Raw genomic sequence first — 17878 nt, 5'->3', positions numbered from 1 at the left:
AATCTGTAACACAACAGAAGTTTCAGTGCACATAAACTGCTTTCAAAACGACCAAAACTGGTTTAAGATATATCAAACGGAACAAATTTAGTTTAAATCAGTTTATTGAACTTCTGTCCCAAATCCCCTCCAGATTCAAGTTAACTTGCAGACCCCCAGCATCCCAGGATGCTTTGCACCTCCCCTGCAGGCCCCCCACCCCCTACCCCACAAGGTGGGCAAGCTAGCCTTGGCCCAAGCTGTGTGCTTCAGCCCAGCAGGAAGGTGTGCTTTAGTGCCCCTTCCCCCTATATCTCCTGGCCTAAACTACTGCAGGGATGTGGCTACATTTCTGGAAGCAAAAGTGAATGTCTGTTCACTTGCTTATCAGTTCAATTTACACAGCTTAGACTAACCTGAGAAGATTAAATCAGTTCAGCCTAGGGTATTTTTGACTGTCTGTACTTAGCCTCAAAGAATAGGAAAGAATCAGAAAGGTAATATCTCTCCCGGTTTAGTCTGTCAAGTATAGTGGGATCTGTCAGACTAAAGACTTTCCCACACTATTGTACAGGGAAGAGACAAGGAGGCCTGATTTCCAGTTAACATTTTATTATAGATGGAACCTGCTGAGGTGGAATACAAGATGGTGGCTATATTTACAAAGGCAGGGCATGTAGTTTATTGAGGGATTTTTGGAACACCCTAGATGGCTGCAGAATTCCCCTGTTAGCACACAGCACAATCAAAGTGATGACTGCCTACATTTCAGTATTCATTATGTACAACGCTGTGGTTTATTACAAATGTTAAGCAGTTTGTATGTCTTCTGATGAGTATGTAGGGTCTTAGCCACATAGACATAAAAACTCTATTAGGGCTATGTTACATATTTAAATTAAAGCTGAACAGACACCAGCTATAGAGTTTTTACACATTTTCAAGCACTGACTATAGCTGGTTGGCTCTTATTATAGCTAGAGTGTCATTTTTAATGTATGATGACATTGCACAGGTGGCTGGCCTAAATTTATTGTTCTGTTAACCAGTTAATTGTGGAATATATGTAACAAACATATTTTCTAGTTAGTAAAATTAATTTATCATCACTTTAATAACATGAGGTTGGTAGTAGAATTCTTAAAAAGACCATGTCCTATGACTTTAAAAGTGGGCTAATTTAACTTGCAAGGTAATCTGTAGTTTGCTATTACAGAGTCCTTGGTCTATCATATGCCCTCTTAGGGGAACACAAACAAACAAAATCATGGCTGGATGCTCCACTGTAGAAAATGATGTAGGTTAATTATAGCCTGGCCTGCTGCTATAGTGAAAGGTAACACTGTACCACTTGCTGGTTTTGTGCAGTCAAGACTAGGCTAAATATATTACACTAACTAATTCGATGTAGTTACATACCCTCAGCTGTTACAGCTCTATATGTAGATGACAACCAGAAGGGTAGTATCAGAGGAAACATATGCTGTAGCCTACTTTTAATGTTCCTTGTGACTTACTGGTAATCTTCATCTGAACTATCAATTTATCAAGTGTAGTTATTCAAAATAGCAAATGCCTTTGTATTCTTTGTAAAATTCATAGTACTGCATTTGCTAAAACTGAAGTGTCTAAAATTTGCAGACAGCTGCTGTACAGGTCAAGCAGTATGAATGGCAGCAAGGTACTGTACTCTGGTAAGAAAATAAAATCCTGGAAACCATAATGTAGGTGTGCGGGCCGGGCCCCGATCCTGCCCTCGTCGCCATGCGCAGCGGTGATTCCGATCCCATTCTGGCCGCCATGGGCAAGCCGGGAGCGAACCGGGGTCGTACCAGACCCGTCTTCGGTGCACACGGGCTGTGGCCGGCAGCCTGGGCACATGGGGCGGGAGAGAACCACGGGGCGGTTTAGCGCACGCGAGTTAGAATTAGTTACGGAGGCGTAATGTTTGATTGAAAAGATTATTTACTTATACCCAAAGATGGTATTGGTGTAGGCTGGACAGGTTTCCAGGCACAGCTCCCGCTTGAACCCTCGTTGGAGGACTCTAACAAATCGATTGCTCCCACGGAGTTTGCTAGGCTCCGCGGGTCCGGTTAAGTTGGGTTCGAAAAGTTTCCCCAGAGTTACTTAGGCTCCGCGGGTCCGAAGTTACAGGAAAGGGATACGTCTAGATTGCGCTTGGCGACGGGGAGAGGCGAGAAGCGAAAGCTCCGTAGGCTCAGTTCTATTGCCTCTATTGCCTGCTTAGGGGAGGCGCGTCGGGTCCGCGAGGGTCCACAGCGCTTGGAGATCTTCACACAGAATCTCTCTCTCTTCCTCCCTCCTCCGGCTTGGGCGGAAACTACCCAAGCCTTATGTACGGCTAGCAAGCCAATCTCTAGCCGCCACGTGTGCCTAAATTAGGAATCATCCAATAACATGGCGTGGATCCTAATACAAATGGTGGGAACTTCTTTACAACGTGTATCACTACGGTGCAAGAAAGAGGCGCACACTGCAAAGAAGCTGCAATCCGGTGGGAAATCCCCTGTTGCACCAGAGTTCTCTCTAGCAGCAGAGAGCTCTACCACGCAAAGAAAGCGACAAATTGGCGGGAAATAATTTAGCGGTGCCGAAGCGCACACACACAAACAAAAAATCACAACTTTGGTTTGTGACATCCCCCCTTGCTGAGAGCATAGCTAAATTATGCCATACTCTTTCGAGCAATCTAGAGTTTGTCGTGATCATCCAACGAGTAAACAAGCCATCAAACAAATACACAAACATAAAATTCACTGTCCTGGGATCAAGTTACATAACAATCAAGAAATAACAACCAACATAAACACATAATCTGATTCATGACAAAAACTGCACTATCAGGGCTTCAGTGGGCGTCGTGACGAAGTCGTACGTCAGGCCCTCACTTCTTTCGGTGGTGTTATCCCTCTTAGGGCTCCTCCTTGCCACGCGCTCTGAATTCCGGATCTGTAAACAGAAAACTCTCAAAACAGATTAATGATCTAATTCAACAAACTTAAACAATTTTAAATGATTTTCATGGCTTAATTAGATGAAATCGTCGAAGATTCATCATCTGGCTCTTCTAAATAACAGAAACCTAACTCATAAGCTAACTGCCATTGGCCTGCGTCCCCTAAAATCCGAAGCTGCCGCTTGTTGAGTCCGGAACGCTGTAGGAGAAATCCAAACATGTATCGCTCCTCTAGGGTTCTCGGTGGCAGTGGTGGAAGATCGGATCCACGTCGTCTGGTGCCTTGGGTCCTAGTCAGGTGTTGACAGTCCCGATCATAAGACAATCTTGGCTCCATCAGGATACGCAGTCTCGGCAATTGACAAAGAAGATTACTCACGGGTTGATTTACCATTGGACTGAACAGAATTCGAAGAACGACGATATTCTTTTGTTCATAGATCTCAAGACAACTGTCTAGACTGTGAGAGGTTAGTGGAACAGTTCCAGGATCTTGCAAGTGACGGTGAGGCCATGGTCTTATTCTCTGGAGTGATGTTAATCCTAGCGCACATGCTCTCGGGTTCCAAGCACAATACGAGACACCAATCATTGCCAGCATAAGATGATCTGCGCCAGTATATTCGCGCCATCCTGCATGCCACACGTGGGCCTTTTGACTAATCAGTCCTGCGACAAGCGCTGGCAGTGGAATAGGCCAGTGAGTATTACATGTTATCATGTTGATGTCAGTGACATGTCCTCTACTCCACGAAGCTTGTCTGACTAAGAAGCTTGCTTCTTCTTGGTTCAGCAGGTCAGATCCAAGTTCAATGACTAAATGTCCTAACCATATAGCTAGAGTCTCTTGAGGTTGAATTTTTGATGCTCTACATAAATCCTGCAACTCAGTTCTGGTGCAAGCATAATAAGTAGTAGCAACTCGGTTAGTTGTTGCAGTAGAACAAGCTGATCCTTCGGGAGATGATGCTGTCATAGGCTGAACTGCTGCCGCTGGGGTCACTGCTGCTGTTGCTGCTTCAGGCAGGAGGGGCGGATGCTCTCCTCCGCTTGACTCTCTCCTTCATCGGCAGGAAGGCGTGGTCGGCCGAGACACCGCTGCGTCGCTAGGTGGGGTTGCCGGCGACGACGCTGTGTCGATGGGCAGAGTCGCTGACCGAACTCTCGTGGGTTCGTTAGAAGCTCCACCCTTCTTTTCCGGTTCTTCCACGCGGTCTCCCTCTTGCTCGGCGCCATCTTGGACTAGCATTTCAGGCTCCTTTTTCTCAGCCGCTTCTTTGACCGATCGGATCGCCATCTGCAGCTGGGCTTTCAAACTTAGATTTTTCTGCATTAGATTCATTATAGTACGAATAGTTGCACTACCTTCTCCCCCCTTGTCGTACCGCAAGGCTATTCTTTCATCCGCGGGGCATTCCTCTGTCTCTAGATCTTCGCGGAGCTCAGATGGAAGCTCGCGACCCCGTAATCTAGACATTATCATCCCCGGGGGGAACGGGCCGATGGGCTCCGGTTCTTCACTCTCCCGAGCATATCGTAGGCATCGGGCCCACTCCCGGGTGAAAGTCGGGTTTGTTTCACGCGCTGGGTTGGGTTCGGCGAGGGACACAGTATCGAGGGGCCTAAACAGGACCCGCTCATCTCTCATTATACACCCGAACGCCGCAGGGAGCAAGTACACTTCCCTTTCTTTCGGGGTTCCATCTTTGGAGATTCCCTCTTCTCCCTTTAGTGACAAACGGCCGCTCACAAATCTTTCACCCGTTCCGCCCGCCTGGTGGTAAGCGATATGGATCTCTAATTCTTCAAAGCTTTTCACTTGGCGTTGGTTATCGCGCCACGGGCAGTTCCTAACCAATTCTAACTCTGGCGTATTCTCTCTTAATCCCGTCTGGGTTGCTACATGCGCATTCTCTCCCGATCTCAATCCCATCCTCGTCGCCATGTGCGGGCTGGGCCCCGATCCCGCCCTCGTTGCCATGCACGGCGGTGATTCCGATCCCATTCTGGCCACCATGGGCAAGCCGGGAGCGAACCGGGGTCATACCGGACCCGTCTTCAGTGCACACGGGCTGTGGCCAGCAGTCCGGGCACGCGGGGCGGGAGAGAACCGCGGGGCGGTTTAGCACACGTGAGTTAGAATTAGTTATGGAGGCGTAATGGTTGATTGAAAAGATTATTTACTTACACCCAAAGATGGTATTGGTGTAGGCTGGACAGGTTTCCAGGCACAGCTCCCGCTTGAACCCTCGTTGGAGGACTCTAACAAATCGATTGCTCCCATGGAGTTTGCTAGGCTCCGCGGGTCCAGTTAAGTTGGGTTCGAAAAGTTTCCCCGGAGTTACTTAGGCTCCACGGGTCCAAAGTTACAGGAAAGGGATACATCTAGATTGCGCTTGGCGACGGGGAGAGGCGAGAAGCGAAAGCTCCGTAGGCTCAGTTCTATTGCCTCTATTGCCTGCTTAGGGGAGGCGTGTCGGGTCCGTGAGGGTCCACAGCGCTTGGAGATCTTCACACAGAATCTCTCTCTCTTCCTCCCTCCTCCGGCTTGGGCGGAAACTACCCAAGCCTTTTGTACGGCTAGCAAGCCAATCGCTAGCCGCCACGTGTGCCTAAATTAGGAATCGGCCAATAACATGGCACGGATCCTAATACAAATGGTGGGAACTTCTTTACAACGTGTATCACTACGGTGCAAGAAAGAGATGCACACTGCAAAGAAGCTGCAATCCGGCGGGAAATCCCCTGTTGCACCAGAGTTCTCTCTAGCAGCAGAGAGCTCTACCACGCAAAGAAAGCGACAAATTGGCAGGAAATAATTTAGCAGTGCCGAAGCGCGCACACAAACAAAAAATCACAACTTTGAGTTGTGACAGTAGGACTATAATAGCTGTCTGAAGTTTTACTTCTCTCTTCCTAAGTAGTGCCTTCAACCAGTCCTAAATTGTTTAATTTTAAAAATGTCTGAACTACCCTAAACAAGTTTAATTGACTTACCCTTCTATCCTGCCATCTCCTCAACTTCAATTTAACCATATAGCTGAGTATTTTTTCAACTTAATAGATAACAGAATTTCTCTTACCTGAGAAACAGACTTGTGATGCAACAGGATGATTTTGTTTTCCTAAATAGGAAATCCTGTGGCATGTTAACCTTTGTCAGTTTTACATAAACAATAAAACATCTTCTTCCACTTTAAGAGTCTGTTCCATTGTACATATCATGTTTTACTGTTTTACTATTACAAGATACTTTTCATATATTTATTCCATATTTATGTCCTTATCTCACTTGAAAAATACATTTAAGCAATAAAGGAGACAGTATTTTCAAGTGTACCTAAAAATCCACGTGATTTAATAAAGGTTGAGGTATTTTTGTATCCTCTATCAAAGTAAAACATGAGCTGTACTAATGCATGTTTAATTTGTCTATGAATTAAATTAGATAAGAACTATTAAAGCCATATGTGAATGTAATTGTAGATTATCTGCTTTGGGAGGTATACGTATCTTTACCAAATGCTGAACAAATACTCTGCACCAAGCAAAAGGGATGTTGCTTTGCTTACTAAGTTCCATTTGCAATGAGTACCACAGTTGCCTGAGATATGTGCTTAATTCCAGAATGAGTCTGACAGGAGATTCCTTGTGAAAATAAGAGATCAGAGGCACAAATTATTCAGAATTATCACTGAATAATGTATTTACTCTTTTTTTTTCATTTGGATCTTTTCCTCCATATTAATTCATTATGGATATCTAAGTTTTAATTGTAGTTTAACTGCTTGAGTTATCAACAGTTTGATATATTTGATTGCTTGTGAATTGGTCAGATCTCTCACAATTTTATTTCTCTCAGTTCTCTGATTTGTCTGAGGAACTCTTCTATATGCAAAGGTCTTGAGCACTTTGATGAGGGACTATTAGAGAGTATTAGAGAGAGGTTATAGGGAGGGACCTTATAAACATATTTATAAATCCTAAGATACTTTTCCTGGACTACACCAGGCTTGACAGACTTCATTCTTAAAATAAAAATAGTTTTTAAAAAATGGACTACCTTTAGCATGGCCATGTGTTTAATTCTTACATTGCATTATTTCCATTGATATCTGTGAAGTCCTACTTCCAAAAACCACCCAGGCATAATGTCTGACTTGTGTAATTCCTATGCTAGAGCTCAGAAATTAGGAAACCGTTCCTCTGTCTAGCATTGTATCCTTTAGTATATCTAGATCTACGTGATCTTTCAGAAAGAATACAAATTTAAATCTTTTTAGCAAGCATTAAGACAAGTAAGTAACTCAAATATAAATGCAAAGTAAATGTAGAAGGCAGGCACAAATACACTGGAGGCAAATTTTAATGTGAGCAAACAATCTCAACACTTTTATAGTCCTTACCCTGCCCTAAGACAAGATTGTCAATGATGATTTTTGCAGCGCTTCAGTGTGTGTGCCTATTGTTTTCAGCTGCTTACCACCTCAAGGCATTTTGAAGCATGTAAGGTAGGTACAAGTCACTTTTGAAAATTTTGGCCTAAATATGTAGTAAAGAAAACAAACTGGAAATCAAGAAGTTTTCTCTCCCAATTTTCTTAGGATCTGTCTACACACAGTTATTTCAGACCAGCTATTTATGTTTAGCTTAGCCAAGTTCCAAAACTATTTACAAAGAAGGCACTCATTTAAGGATGTCCAACACACATTGTTTATTCAAGAATAGTTATCTTGTTTTATATTTGCACCATAACTTTCAAGTGTAGACAAGCCTTTGCATGGTGAATCTATCCATTACCTAAATGGTTCCCCCTCCTTTCAATCTTCAGGTTTTGTAGGGACTCTTCACTGATGTACCTTATATAGCCACTCTTAGCGAACTCTCTACTGAAGCTGTGACCATATCAAAAGTCCCATAATCAGTTATTTCAGCATCTTACGAGGTGCAGTTACCTACAAATGCAGCTAAAGCAGAGAGGAGAAAAGAGTAATTGCTCAGTTATTTTGGAGGAATGTACTTTTTTATAATGCATTTTGTCACTTCTCAGGCTCATAAAAAACTGGAAGGGAGCCTTCTCCTCTATTTGTGACAGTGCAAGTCACTGGTCCATTTATCTTGTCCAAAAACCATGAAAAAGATCTGATGTTAAACCAGTTCTCCTCCAGTCTACTGATTTGGAACCAAACGCCAACTTGTTTTCTCTCAAACTAGATTATTTCATCTTTGTTTTATAGGGCAGATTTTCCCTTGGACTTAAAACTTCCTTTCAGGACAAGAGGGTTATATCCTGAGTATTCGGAAAAAAGAAATGCCAAATACATTTACTGTTATCTGAACATCATAAACATTTTATTTTTTTTCAGATAATCATAAACTCTAGATGTACTTTAAGCCAGTGGGGCTTAATCTCTCCAGCCTGGATGACAGCTGGATAAGCAGCATGGAGCCAATTCACAGGCCAGATCTTGCATGCAGTGTCAGTCTGAGAGCCAGATTCAGCACCAGGGCAGCATGCAGGGTCAGTGCGTAGGTTCAGCCCTGCACTCTGGCATGCCCCTGCATGGTGGATCTAGCTGCAGCGCAGCCACACACTGGTGCAATCGGACACACAGGACCATGTCATTTGGACTGTGGGGCAGAATGTGGCAGAATGGAAGCATAGCAGTGTTAATTGACACAGCCATGAGAGCAATTAACACTACTCCCCCACCACCAGATTTCTAGACCCATGGGGTGCCCCCAGAAGCCAGATAATATGGTTCCATGGACCAGATTTGGCACACATGCTGGAGATTGAGCACCACTGCTTTAAGCCATAAAAAGCGAAAGGCCCAGTCTTTGGATATTGAATATCAAGCAGTACAGGATAGGGAATTGTTCCAACAGCCACCAATACAAGGAGTCCATTGTGCATCTGTACAACTGAGAAATATATTCTTGTAAATTGCTGTGACAGGGGCAAGCTTTCATGCCCAGTACAAGCACCAGCTTGCCTCCTGTCTACGGGCCAGCCACCCACCTCACTCTCCTCCCACACCTTGATGTAATAGTATTAAGGTGTCAATTAGGCGGGAGGCTGCCCATTTTGAACCCCAATGTTTATGGGGGTATCAGCAGCTTTGTTCCATCCCTACATTGTGGCCCAAGCCTTGCAAATGGCATCCCAGGCAGCTAAACTCAACTGTTCCCTTCACCCATTAGCTGTGGTCCCCTCTCTGGGACCTTCAGTTCCTCCTTAGGCCCTGGCCCCATCTCATGCCAGTCAAGACCCCAAGCTTTGCTCTGTGGGCACCCCTTGTGGTGGGCCCCTGGCCCTTTTGACCTCTCTATGGTCTTGGTCCCAGCATGGACTAGTTGGGTACCTCGGATCAGGTCTAAGCTGCTTGCCCGCCTACAGTGTTTGGGGGTCCCCCATTCCCGGCTCAGGTGCTTTGCAAAGCATGCCTGGCCCTGCGGGATCACTCACCCCAGCAGGCTCAGGCACTTCAAGAAGCTTACCTGGCCTTCCCTGCATTAAATAACCCACCCAAAGGTGGGGGCTGAAGTTAAGGCGCCTGACCCACCTTACACAGGGGAGGTGGTCACTCCTGGCATTTACATGGGGGCTGCGCAGCAGGGTGCAGTTTTAGGTCATGCCCAGGACCAGTGTGGCCTCCAAGCCATCCCCATAGCCTCACCCTTACTTCCAAGGTGTTCCTGGTAGAGCTTAGCAGTGAGGTGTTTCTCCTCTGCTGGCTGATCACAAACTGCACTCAGCTCAGGGAGCTGGTCCTGGTGGCATGGTCATATAGAGAAGAGAATACATATTTGTATACTGGAAAAGAGAGCCATCTAAGTGATATACCATTCTATTCACAGTATATTCAGAATTAGGAATATATCAATACAGGCAACATAGCAAGGATGTCTTAATTGCCACAGAAACAAGCTCTTCAATAACTATACTCCTTTTCACCTCAGCAAAAGTTGCTTAGAACTGTGTGTGATGGATTCATGTGTACAATATGCAATCAAGTGGAAAAGCGTTTCTCTAGGAAAGGGACACAATTTGTGTATGTCCCTACTCTAAAGCAATTAAATCTATATAGAGTAGCAAACATAAAAGGTCCAAGTTGCTTTTACTCCTCCCTCCAGGAGGCTTTATATAAAGGTCTGTTGTCTACTCCATCAGAAGTTTCACCCTCTATCACCAGCACTCTTCAGGGCTTTAGTGGCTCTTTAAGGTTTATTCACTTCATCCTTTGGTTCTTCTACACAGATTCCTACCTGAAATTCCAGATTAAGTTCCCACTTCCTTGCCTGGATTCAGGAAATCTTTGCTTTCTTTGAAAATCACTTTAGTGCTGGGCAGTACACCTACCAATTTGATGGGAAAACTCCCCCTTCTTAAAGTTATCTGTAAGATAAGAACTTCCTTGATTCTATCCAGTTTCCCCAAGAGAAAACTAATTTCCTTTTAGCTCATTTCAAACTCAATGTGTATTTAACTGAAAGTAGTTACACTGCATTTTAGTTGTCCTGTCTAAACTGGGAAAAACAAATGCTCGCTCCTTTGATCCCTAAATAGAGTTTGAAGATCATGATAGCAAAGCAAATGGCTTGCTTGTATCCTGAAGATTTAGCACAAGCACCCTAAGGACTACCATAATCTATCAAGCAATAGCCAATGTAAATTATCTTTAATTGAAATACAGACCATTTTATAAAGTTCCTGGTTTATAGATCACCCCTGAGCCTGTGCTTTTCCAGGCTGAAGAGTCAGTCAAAACTGTTGGTACTACTTATATCTTTGCTAGGATCTACTCAGTGAGCTTGCTGGCATTGGTTAATTCACTGTTCCACTCAATGAGCTCTGTTTTCTGGAAAGATAAATGAGGTACTAAGTGTTTTTGTCACTTATCTCTTTGAAATGTTCCCCATTTCATCTCATGTTCCGCTTCTTGACTGTTCCTGAAGGACTGCTGTCTGTGACACAGATCTTCACCTATACAAGATATACCATTATTAATATTTAGACATGCTGTATCTACTTTCTATGGCCTGGTTGGATTAACTCTGATTAATCCTGGTTGGATTAGTACAGTTTAGGAAAAGCAAAGAGACATTGAGTTCAGACAGACAAATACAGGGTAGGGAAATAACTATTTACAGCAACTGATGTAATCCTTTTTGAAAGCTAAAATTAAACAAAAATCTGTGATTTCTTTTTCAATTTTTCACTGAAATTCACATCCTGATTGAACTGTAACTTCTTCCAGTCAGTAGTTATGTCTGTCTTCTTCTCTGATACAGACAGTTTTATCTCTGACCTGGAATACCAGCCATCAGGTTCAGCAGAGAAATGGACTCAACTTTCAGCATTCATATCCAACTCGTATGTGGAAAATCTAGAGGGTGAGTTTGCTTACAGAAATGCTTCAACATTTGAAATTGGAGCAGAAAAAACAAGGAAGAGAAATACATTATAGTAGTCTTAATATCTACAGATGAAAAGTTCTCTATAATATCTAAGTATTACTATAATCAGACCTGTATATTTTCTAATATCACAGCCTTGGATGTAGACTTCATCCCTTGAAGCAAAATTGCTTCACCAACTCATCTTTAATAATAAATGTATATCTATCCCTTAAGTTGATGAAGAAAAGCTTGAAGACAGATATAAACAAATTATTTTTCCAATGTAATTCAAAGTAAACTTCACTCAAAAACATGTCTAAAAGTACTGCAAAACCTAATATTCTGTGAGGAACAAGGCTTGTGATTACTTTTTTATAAGTTAAGTAGACCCAGGTCTCAGAGTGTGGCCAGAATGACTGGTGCCGATTTAAGTAAATCAGTATTTCTAGAATAGTTTTAAATAGTTTCATGGTAAGTCAGGCTTGTCATTTAGATAAATTAAGTTGAACAAAGTGAATTGCAATACCAGCCTACATATAATAATTATGACTAAGAACTTTATAAATACTTATTAAATACTTCATAAATACTGTCTAGTTGGATATACTATGTAACTGAGAAGGAAGTATTTTACACATTTCTTAGAAATCCATCAGCCAGTTCACTTTTTCTTGAAGAATAAGATAATTGTGCATTGTGAGTGTTTGTGTTAAAATACTGGCACTGCTGAAAATAGGCAGAAGACTATTTGAGTCCTGGTCGTGCTTGCTTATCCCCACTTTTCCTGAAGTGTAGCTTTCTTTCCTGTATTCATACATGCCTAAAATTCTAAATTTAGAGATTTTTTAAAATTGTGCTTTCAGTTATTTTTCCACAGAATTTTTTGTTTAGTCTCATCCATTTATTTTGAATAGGAAATTCAGAAATAGTACTTTGGTCAGCTTGGTTAGTATTCCTACACAACACAATTTAAAAAAAAATGCAGCTTGTGATATCCACATTGGTTTAGTGATAGATAATTGTACAAAGCTATCACCAGGCAATAGATAACCCTGACCGTATCTATATCTTACTGGCAGAGCAGTGCTAACAGTTACAATTCTGAAATATGGTACATATTTTGATACATTTTAAAACACTTATCAGGATGGCACTTCTAATGGTAGTTAGAAAGTAGTAACAATTATTTGAGGGTTTGTCCCCAAATAATCCATTCTTAATGCAGTGTTGCAAAATGTCCTTTCTGAATAGCAGCCCGGGGATGAGAACGATATAGCTTGGTTCCAAACATTCTGGTGCCTAAGTTTTCATTGGAAGGGCAGTCCCTGTAGAGGCTTGGTAGTGAAGTCTCCTTCATGAATGCTTCAGTGAATTTTATTCAAGTACAGGCTACCGGTCAACTTGACCAAGTACTATGTAATTTTTTATTAAAAATGTGCTTGGTCTACTTGTTACCACCTGCAGAGGACACTGGGGGTTGCCTTTGTGGTATCCCTGAGAGACAGAGCTTTTTGGCACTTGCATAACACCATCTTAACATGGTTGCACCACTTCTAGTTTATAAGCCAGCAACTGTGCAATAGGTGCAGCTTGTCTCAGCCTGGCACTGTCTTGTATGAGACATACTCTGGGTTCTCTCCCTTTTTTCCCCATTGTCCACCATGGTAGATGTAGTGAGAAGATTTAGAAAGAAGTAGACTGGAGAACAAAGCCTTTAAGAAGGGACTGCCCGGGTCCCCTCCCTTGATTCAACATCCACAGAATGCCTTTCTCAAGAAATCTTTTCTACTTAGAGCTTACTTGGGATGTCCTTTGCTGAGGAAACATACACCCACCTCTATCTACTTAATCTAAGCCCCAGTTACTACTGAATAAAAATAACATTTCCCAGATCCAAAACATCCTGTTCCTCAAAAGATATTTTGACTCCCGAGTTAACCCTGTCTCTTCTGCCTCCCAGGAGAGCTGTTAAGTCTCTCAAGATGTCTTCAAGAGATTCTTGACATTCCAAAGGTTGCACAGAAATAACAAACTAACAGACATTCTCCATACAGTAACTCTAGGCAGAATAATGGTGTGAATTAGTGAGGTTTTGCTCAGGCCTGCTCAGGTATTCTGACACACTCCAGTCTCTGTACCATTTACTTCAAAGAGAACAGAAAGCAGATGGAAAACCAGCCAAACCCCACAAAGGGGTTAAACTACATTTGTCAGCCTCAGACCACTAGTTCATTGATAGTGCAAAAGGTTCAGGAAAGATTCTAGCAGGAAGGAAATTTAGGGACAGCAACAAGGACCTGAAGGGACTAGATTTTTTTGTTTGTCGTGAGTTCTGTTCGACAAGCATTTAAATGATGATGCACAAGTCACAAGCCCTGCTCTAAAAATACACATGTTGTATTTTTGTAAAGTATTCTTTAGAGTAGAAAGCCAGGTTTAGCAACAGGAGGAACTTAACACCCTCATCCCTGAACCAGAACCTCAACAGGCTGCATTTGCCATTCGATACAACTGTAAGGACAACATCAGGTATCAACATGGAGTACTCTTCCTGGCCCAATGTTTCTGATGTCCCAGGAGTTGTCCAGCCACTACAGAAACTTGGCTTTGACAGGACAGAGCTGATTCATAGCAAGGCATGGCTGTCTTGAAGTATAGTACAACCTGTGTTCCCTAGATCTATGTATCACAAACATCCAAGTAATTACATTTTGTCAGCAATGTACAACTGTGTGTCTATACAGTAATAATACATAAAAATAACTGTGGTTTTTACAGTCCATTTAACTTAACCAATAACTTTGAAAACTGAGGAACAAAGAGCTTGAAGTTTGGCACATGCTTAAAGCTGAGTCATGTTATAACTTGCTCTCAAGGCAATGGTTAAAGGGCCTGCTCTGTAAGATAAATGAGATAGCAACATACGCACCTCGACTGTTCTCCTGTTTGTTGTACCAGGGTACACAAAAATCCTGTGGTATCCTTCTGGGAAAAGATGCATTATGCCCAAATGCATACATATCTGTTTTTAAAGCATTTTTGTTTTGGTGGAAGGTATTTCTATTTTTGTTTTAGGGAGGTATGAGAGAGAAGATGGGGATTGTACATTTATTAATGCAAGAGCTGGAGTTGGTGGTCTTTTTCCGTATTAAATTTTGTCACCCTTTTATTTCTTTAAACTTTGTTTAGTAGGGCTTCCAATGCCTTTCAGGCCAGAATTGTAACTTTTAGGTGTTGAGAATCCTGTATCTGTTTGTTAAAATGGACCTGCTCTGCCTCTGAGCTTCTGAAATCATTGGGTTTTAAGTGCACCTTTACACATGCAGGGAATCTGCTCCTGCGTGGTATAATTACAGCATGTCGAACCAGACTCAGTTAATTGAATCTAATATATGAGATGCTGCTAATACATGAGATGCTGGAGCACAGTAATTACTCAATTAATTGAATCTGCTGGAGCATAGTAGTTACCGTGGTCCAGCAAACTCCAGCATCTCATGTATTAGTGTCCCTGCACTGAAAATTGGTGTCGGGGGTGCTTTAAAGTTAATTCGGCAAGCTTTAGCTAAAGTGACCCTGCCACTATTTTTCAGTGCGGGGATACTGATACAGGAGATGCTCCAGGTGCTTTAATTAGAGTGCCTCTCAGAGCCACTCTAATTCAAAGCCTCCTCCCCCACTCCCAGAGCACATGTATAAATGCCCTAAAACACTAGTAGAGAGCATGCTGTTCTTTCATGAGTTGATGTAAGCCAAATTCATTTGTTTTACCATGAAATTGCCTGTAACTAAAGAAAATGCTTCAAGGTATAAAGTGCATTCTCTTCCAAATTCTATAGACTTCATTTTTTTTTTCAGACCTTTCCAGGAAACTGTAGAGTAAAATGGTTTCTCTAGGAAAGGGTGGAGTAGCAGAAACTCCTTTTCAACAGCTAGGGAGGTAGGTGTGAGAAATTCATCCTACCAGAAAGGGTTTGGGAAAGAGCTAGGTATTTTAAGCATATTCAGGGTTCAGCTACACTTAGTTTGCTACATCAGCGTAGAAACATGAGTTGTGCCAGCAAAACCTTCGATGTAGTCAGTTTATAACAACAAAAAGGTATGTTTGCCAGTATAACCTATATCAATTAGATGATTAAAATGAACTAGAGGGACATAACTACTTTTTATGCTGGTATAATGTATCTTATACTAGAGCTTCTGCTGGTACGAAATGCATATTTCTGATATTACTATAGCATGAAATGTTGAAGGCTGGATCTGCACCAGAAACATCTCTTAGTTACAGGATGATGATGATAGAATATTGCACTATATATAAATTACTCTTATGCTGGCAGATTTTAGGGATGGTGGAGCTATCAATCTGCTGTTAAAACTGGCTTTGTGGTACACTCAATAATCCATTAAAAATATACAAATAAAAAAGCTAACTGGTAAATATTAAACAACCAGAAATAAAAAATACTAAAAGGTAAATAATAAATAATTCAGTACTTTAGCAGCTACTACACCACACAAACAACTTTTGTATTCATAATATAAATGTGATTTTAAGCAGTACAGCTTTAATGCCACATGGCTTATGCTATTCAATTAGTAAATATTGCCTTGGGGAGCTCTCTAAAATATCTTCCAACAGAATGGTGATCTATACAAACAACAGCAGAGACCAGTTTGTTTTGATGTTACTAAATGCAAAATAAGCCATATATCAAAACAGAGGTAGTGACAGTCTAACTTCCAAAGAATAAAAGGATTTTAGATGTATACTTGTGTTTTGTTTTATTGCTCATCAAAGATTTAACAGTAATGAGCAGCTGCATTTTCTGATTTGTATTATTAAAAAAAAATTAAAAACTCACTATATACAGTGTACACAAAAACAATAAGATATTGCTGGGTGCTGATGTTAGGTTCATGCAAGTACCACTACTCCTTTTGAAAGAGACATTAAAATCTGTAGGACTATGCTACTAATAGGAGAGCACCTAGATTTTTTGGAAAGTCTCATGCTCTGCAATAGCAGCTCCTTCTATGGTGATACAAGAATAATAATTCTAAGTACTTTATGAAGGTCAGCTACAGAATATAGGGCAAAAATATTTAAGAATCAGTGTTTTGAGATTAGTTTTTTGTTCTATACTGTCAGTTTACCAATACAAAACATTTAAAACAGAATTGTTTCATATGCTAGAAAGGAATAAAAATAAATTCAGTTGAGCTGTGTCCTGTATCTTGGTACCCACAATATATCCTTTTATAAGCAAATGTGTTGTCTTTACAACCATGTAAAATTTCCATTATAACTACCTTCCTCACTTTCAGATTACAAATATGAATTAAGTAAATCATTAATTGAATTGATGGATAAACTGTAATAAAGCTAATTTAAAATAAATTACTGAGTGTAGAAAACTTAAGTGAAGTGTGTAAAGAGCTATACTGTTTAAATATCTAGCATGAGAGTATTCTTTTCTTGTTAGCTTAAGCAGCATTGAATTTCTTTATGAAGGATAACGTTGATTAATCCTTGAACAAGAGTCACTTTGTATGGCTGCATACAAAACATTTCAGTGGTTTTCTGCTCTTCAGATTTAGGAAATCATGTATCTGTTTCTGTATCAGAGATACTAAAAAGTAATTTATAAAATGGAGCATGTGCAGGGTAAGTTCTCTACCTTACTCAAATGCCTTTAAGTGCATAATGAACACTTATGCAGCTAGACCAGAGTTCTCCAACTGGTGATTGACATAAGGCCCTGGAGCACCTGCCGCTCCTCCAACACTCCTCCCATTGCTCCTGTTGTTATAGTAGCTGGTGGCTCTGTGCTCCCCGCTCTCTTCTGGCCTCCAGCCTCTCCTTCCTGCCCTGTTTCTGGGACCAGGACAGCACAGTGTGGGGGAGGGAAGGAGGAGGACATGGTTGGGGAGAGTATTTGTTGCCTGTGCATTGTGCACAGGTGGGGAAGAATAGCCAGGCTGCACATGCAGTGCGGAACGGAGCCAGGCTGCCTACAGTGGGATGGAATAGTGTGTTGCTCGTGCAGTGGGGAAGGACTGTGAGAAGGCTGCCCCTGTGGTGTGTGCCTATGCAACATACAGCTTGCAAGGCTGCAGTGCTCCCAGCACCCAGAAGTTAGACAGCCCTAAGCTAGGCAAAAAATCTAGTGTCCAGGTTGAAGACTCTACCCCAGTCTACCTTCATTCAGGAAAGGATATTTCCTACTGTTAAACTGTTTCCAAGAAGCACTCTAACAATTTGGAATCCCATCTGGCAGTCTCAGTTTGTTTGGTATTTAGATTATGGAGTCTTGAAAGTGAAAACTGAATTCTTAGTGAACAAGGCCAGCCAAAACCTGCAGAGAGTATGCTGTTACCCGAATGGTGGAGCTAGCTTCTCTTGTACACTGACAGATGCAATGCAGTTTCCAGACTCAGAGCTCTTCATAGAAATCAGCTAATAGCAAGATCAGTACTTCTGCTATTTAGGTGGTAATGGCCCTGATTCAACCA

The 17878-nt window shown here is 41.8% G+C and overlaps 1 protein-coding gene across 7 annotated transcripts in view; it reads left to right on the top strand.

Moving 5' to 3' along the window:
- The window catches only part of NFATC3 (nuclear factor of activated T cells 3), a 162816-nt gene that overhangs the window by 139904 nt on the left and 5034 nt on the right, over window positions 1-17878 (top strand). For 5 of the 7 annotated variants that reach the window (XM_059713763.1, XM_059713762.1, XM_059713767.1 and 2 more), the window contains one exon: window positions 11255-11356. The exons of the other annotated variants lie outside the window; for them this stretch is intronic. In XM_059713763.1, coding sequence (XP_059569746.1) covers window positions 11255-11356 — 102 coding nt within the window. The remainder of the gene's footprint in view (window positions 1-11254; window positions 11357-17878) is intronic. 7 annotated transcript variants of the gene reach the window in all.

This window comes from Alligator mississippiensis, chromosome 10 (genome assembly GCF_030867095.1).
Source record: "Alligator mississippiensis isolate rAllMis1 chromosome 10, rAllMis1, whole genome shotgun sequence".
NCBI lineage: Eukaryota > Metazoa > Chordata > Crocodylia > Alligatoridae > Alligator > Alligator mississippiensis.
This window is presented reverse-complemented; position numbering and strand designations above follow the sequence as displayed.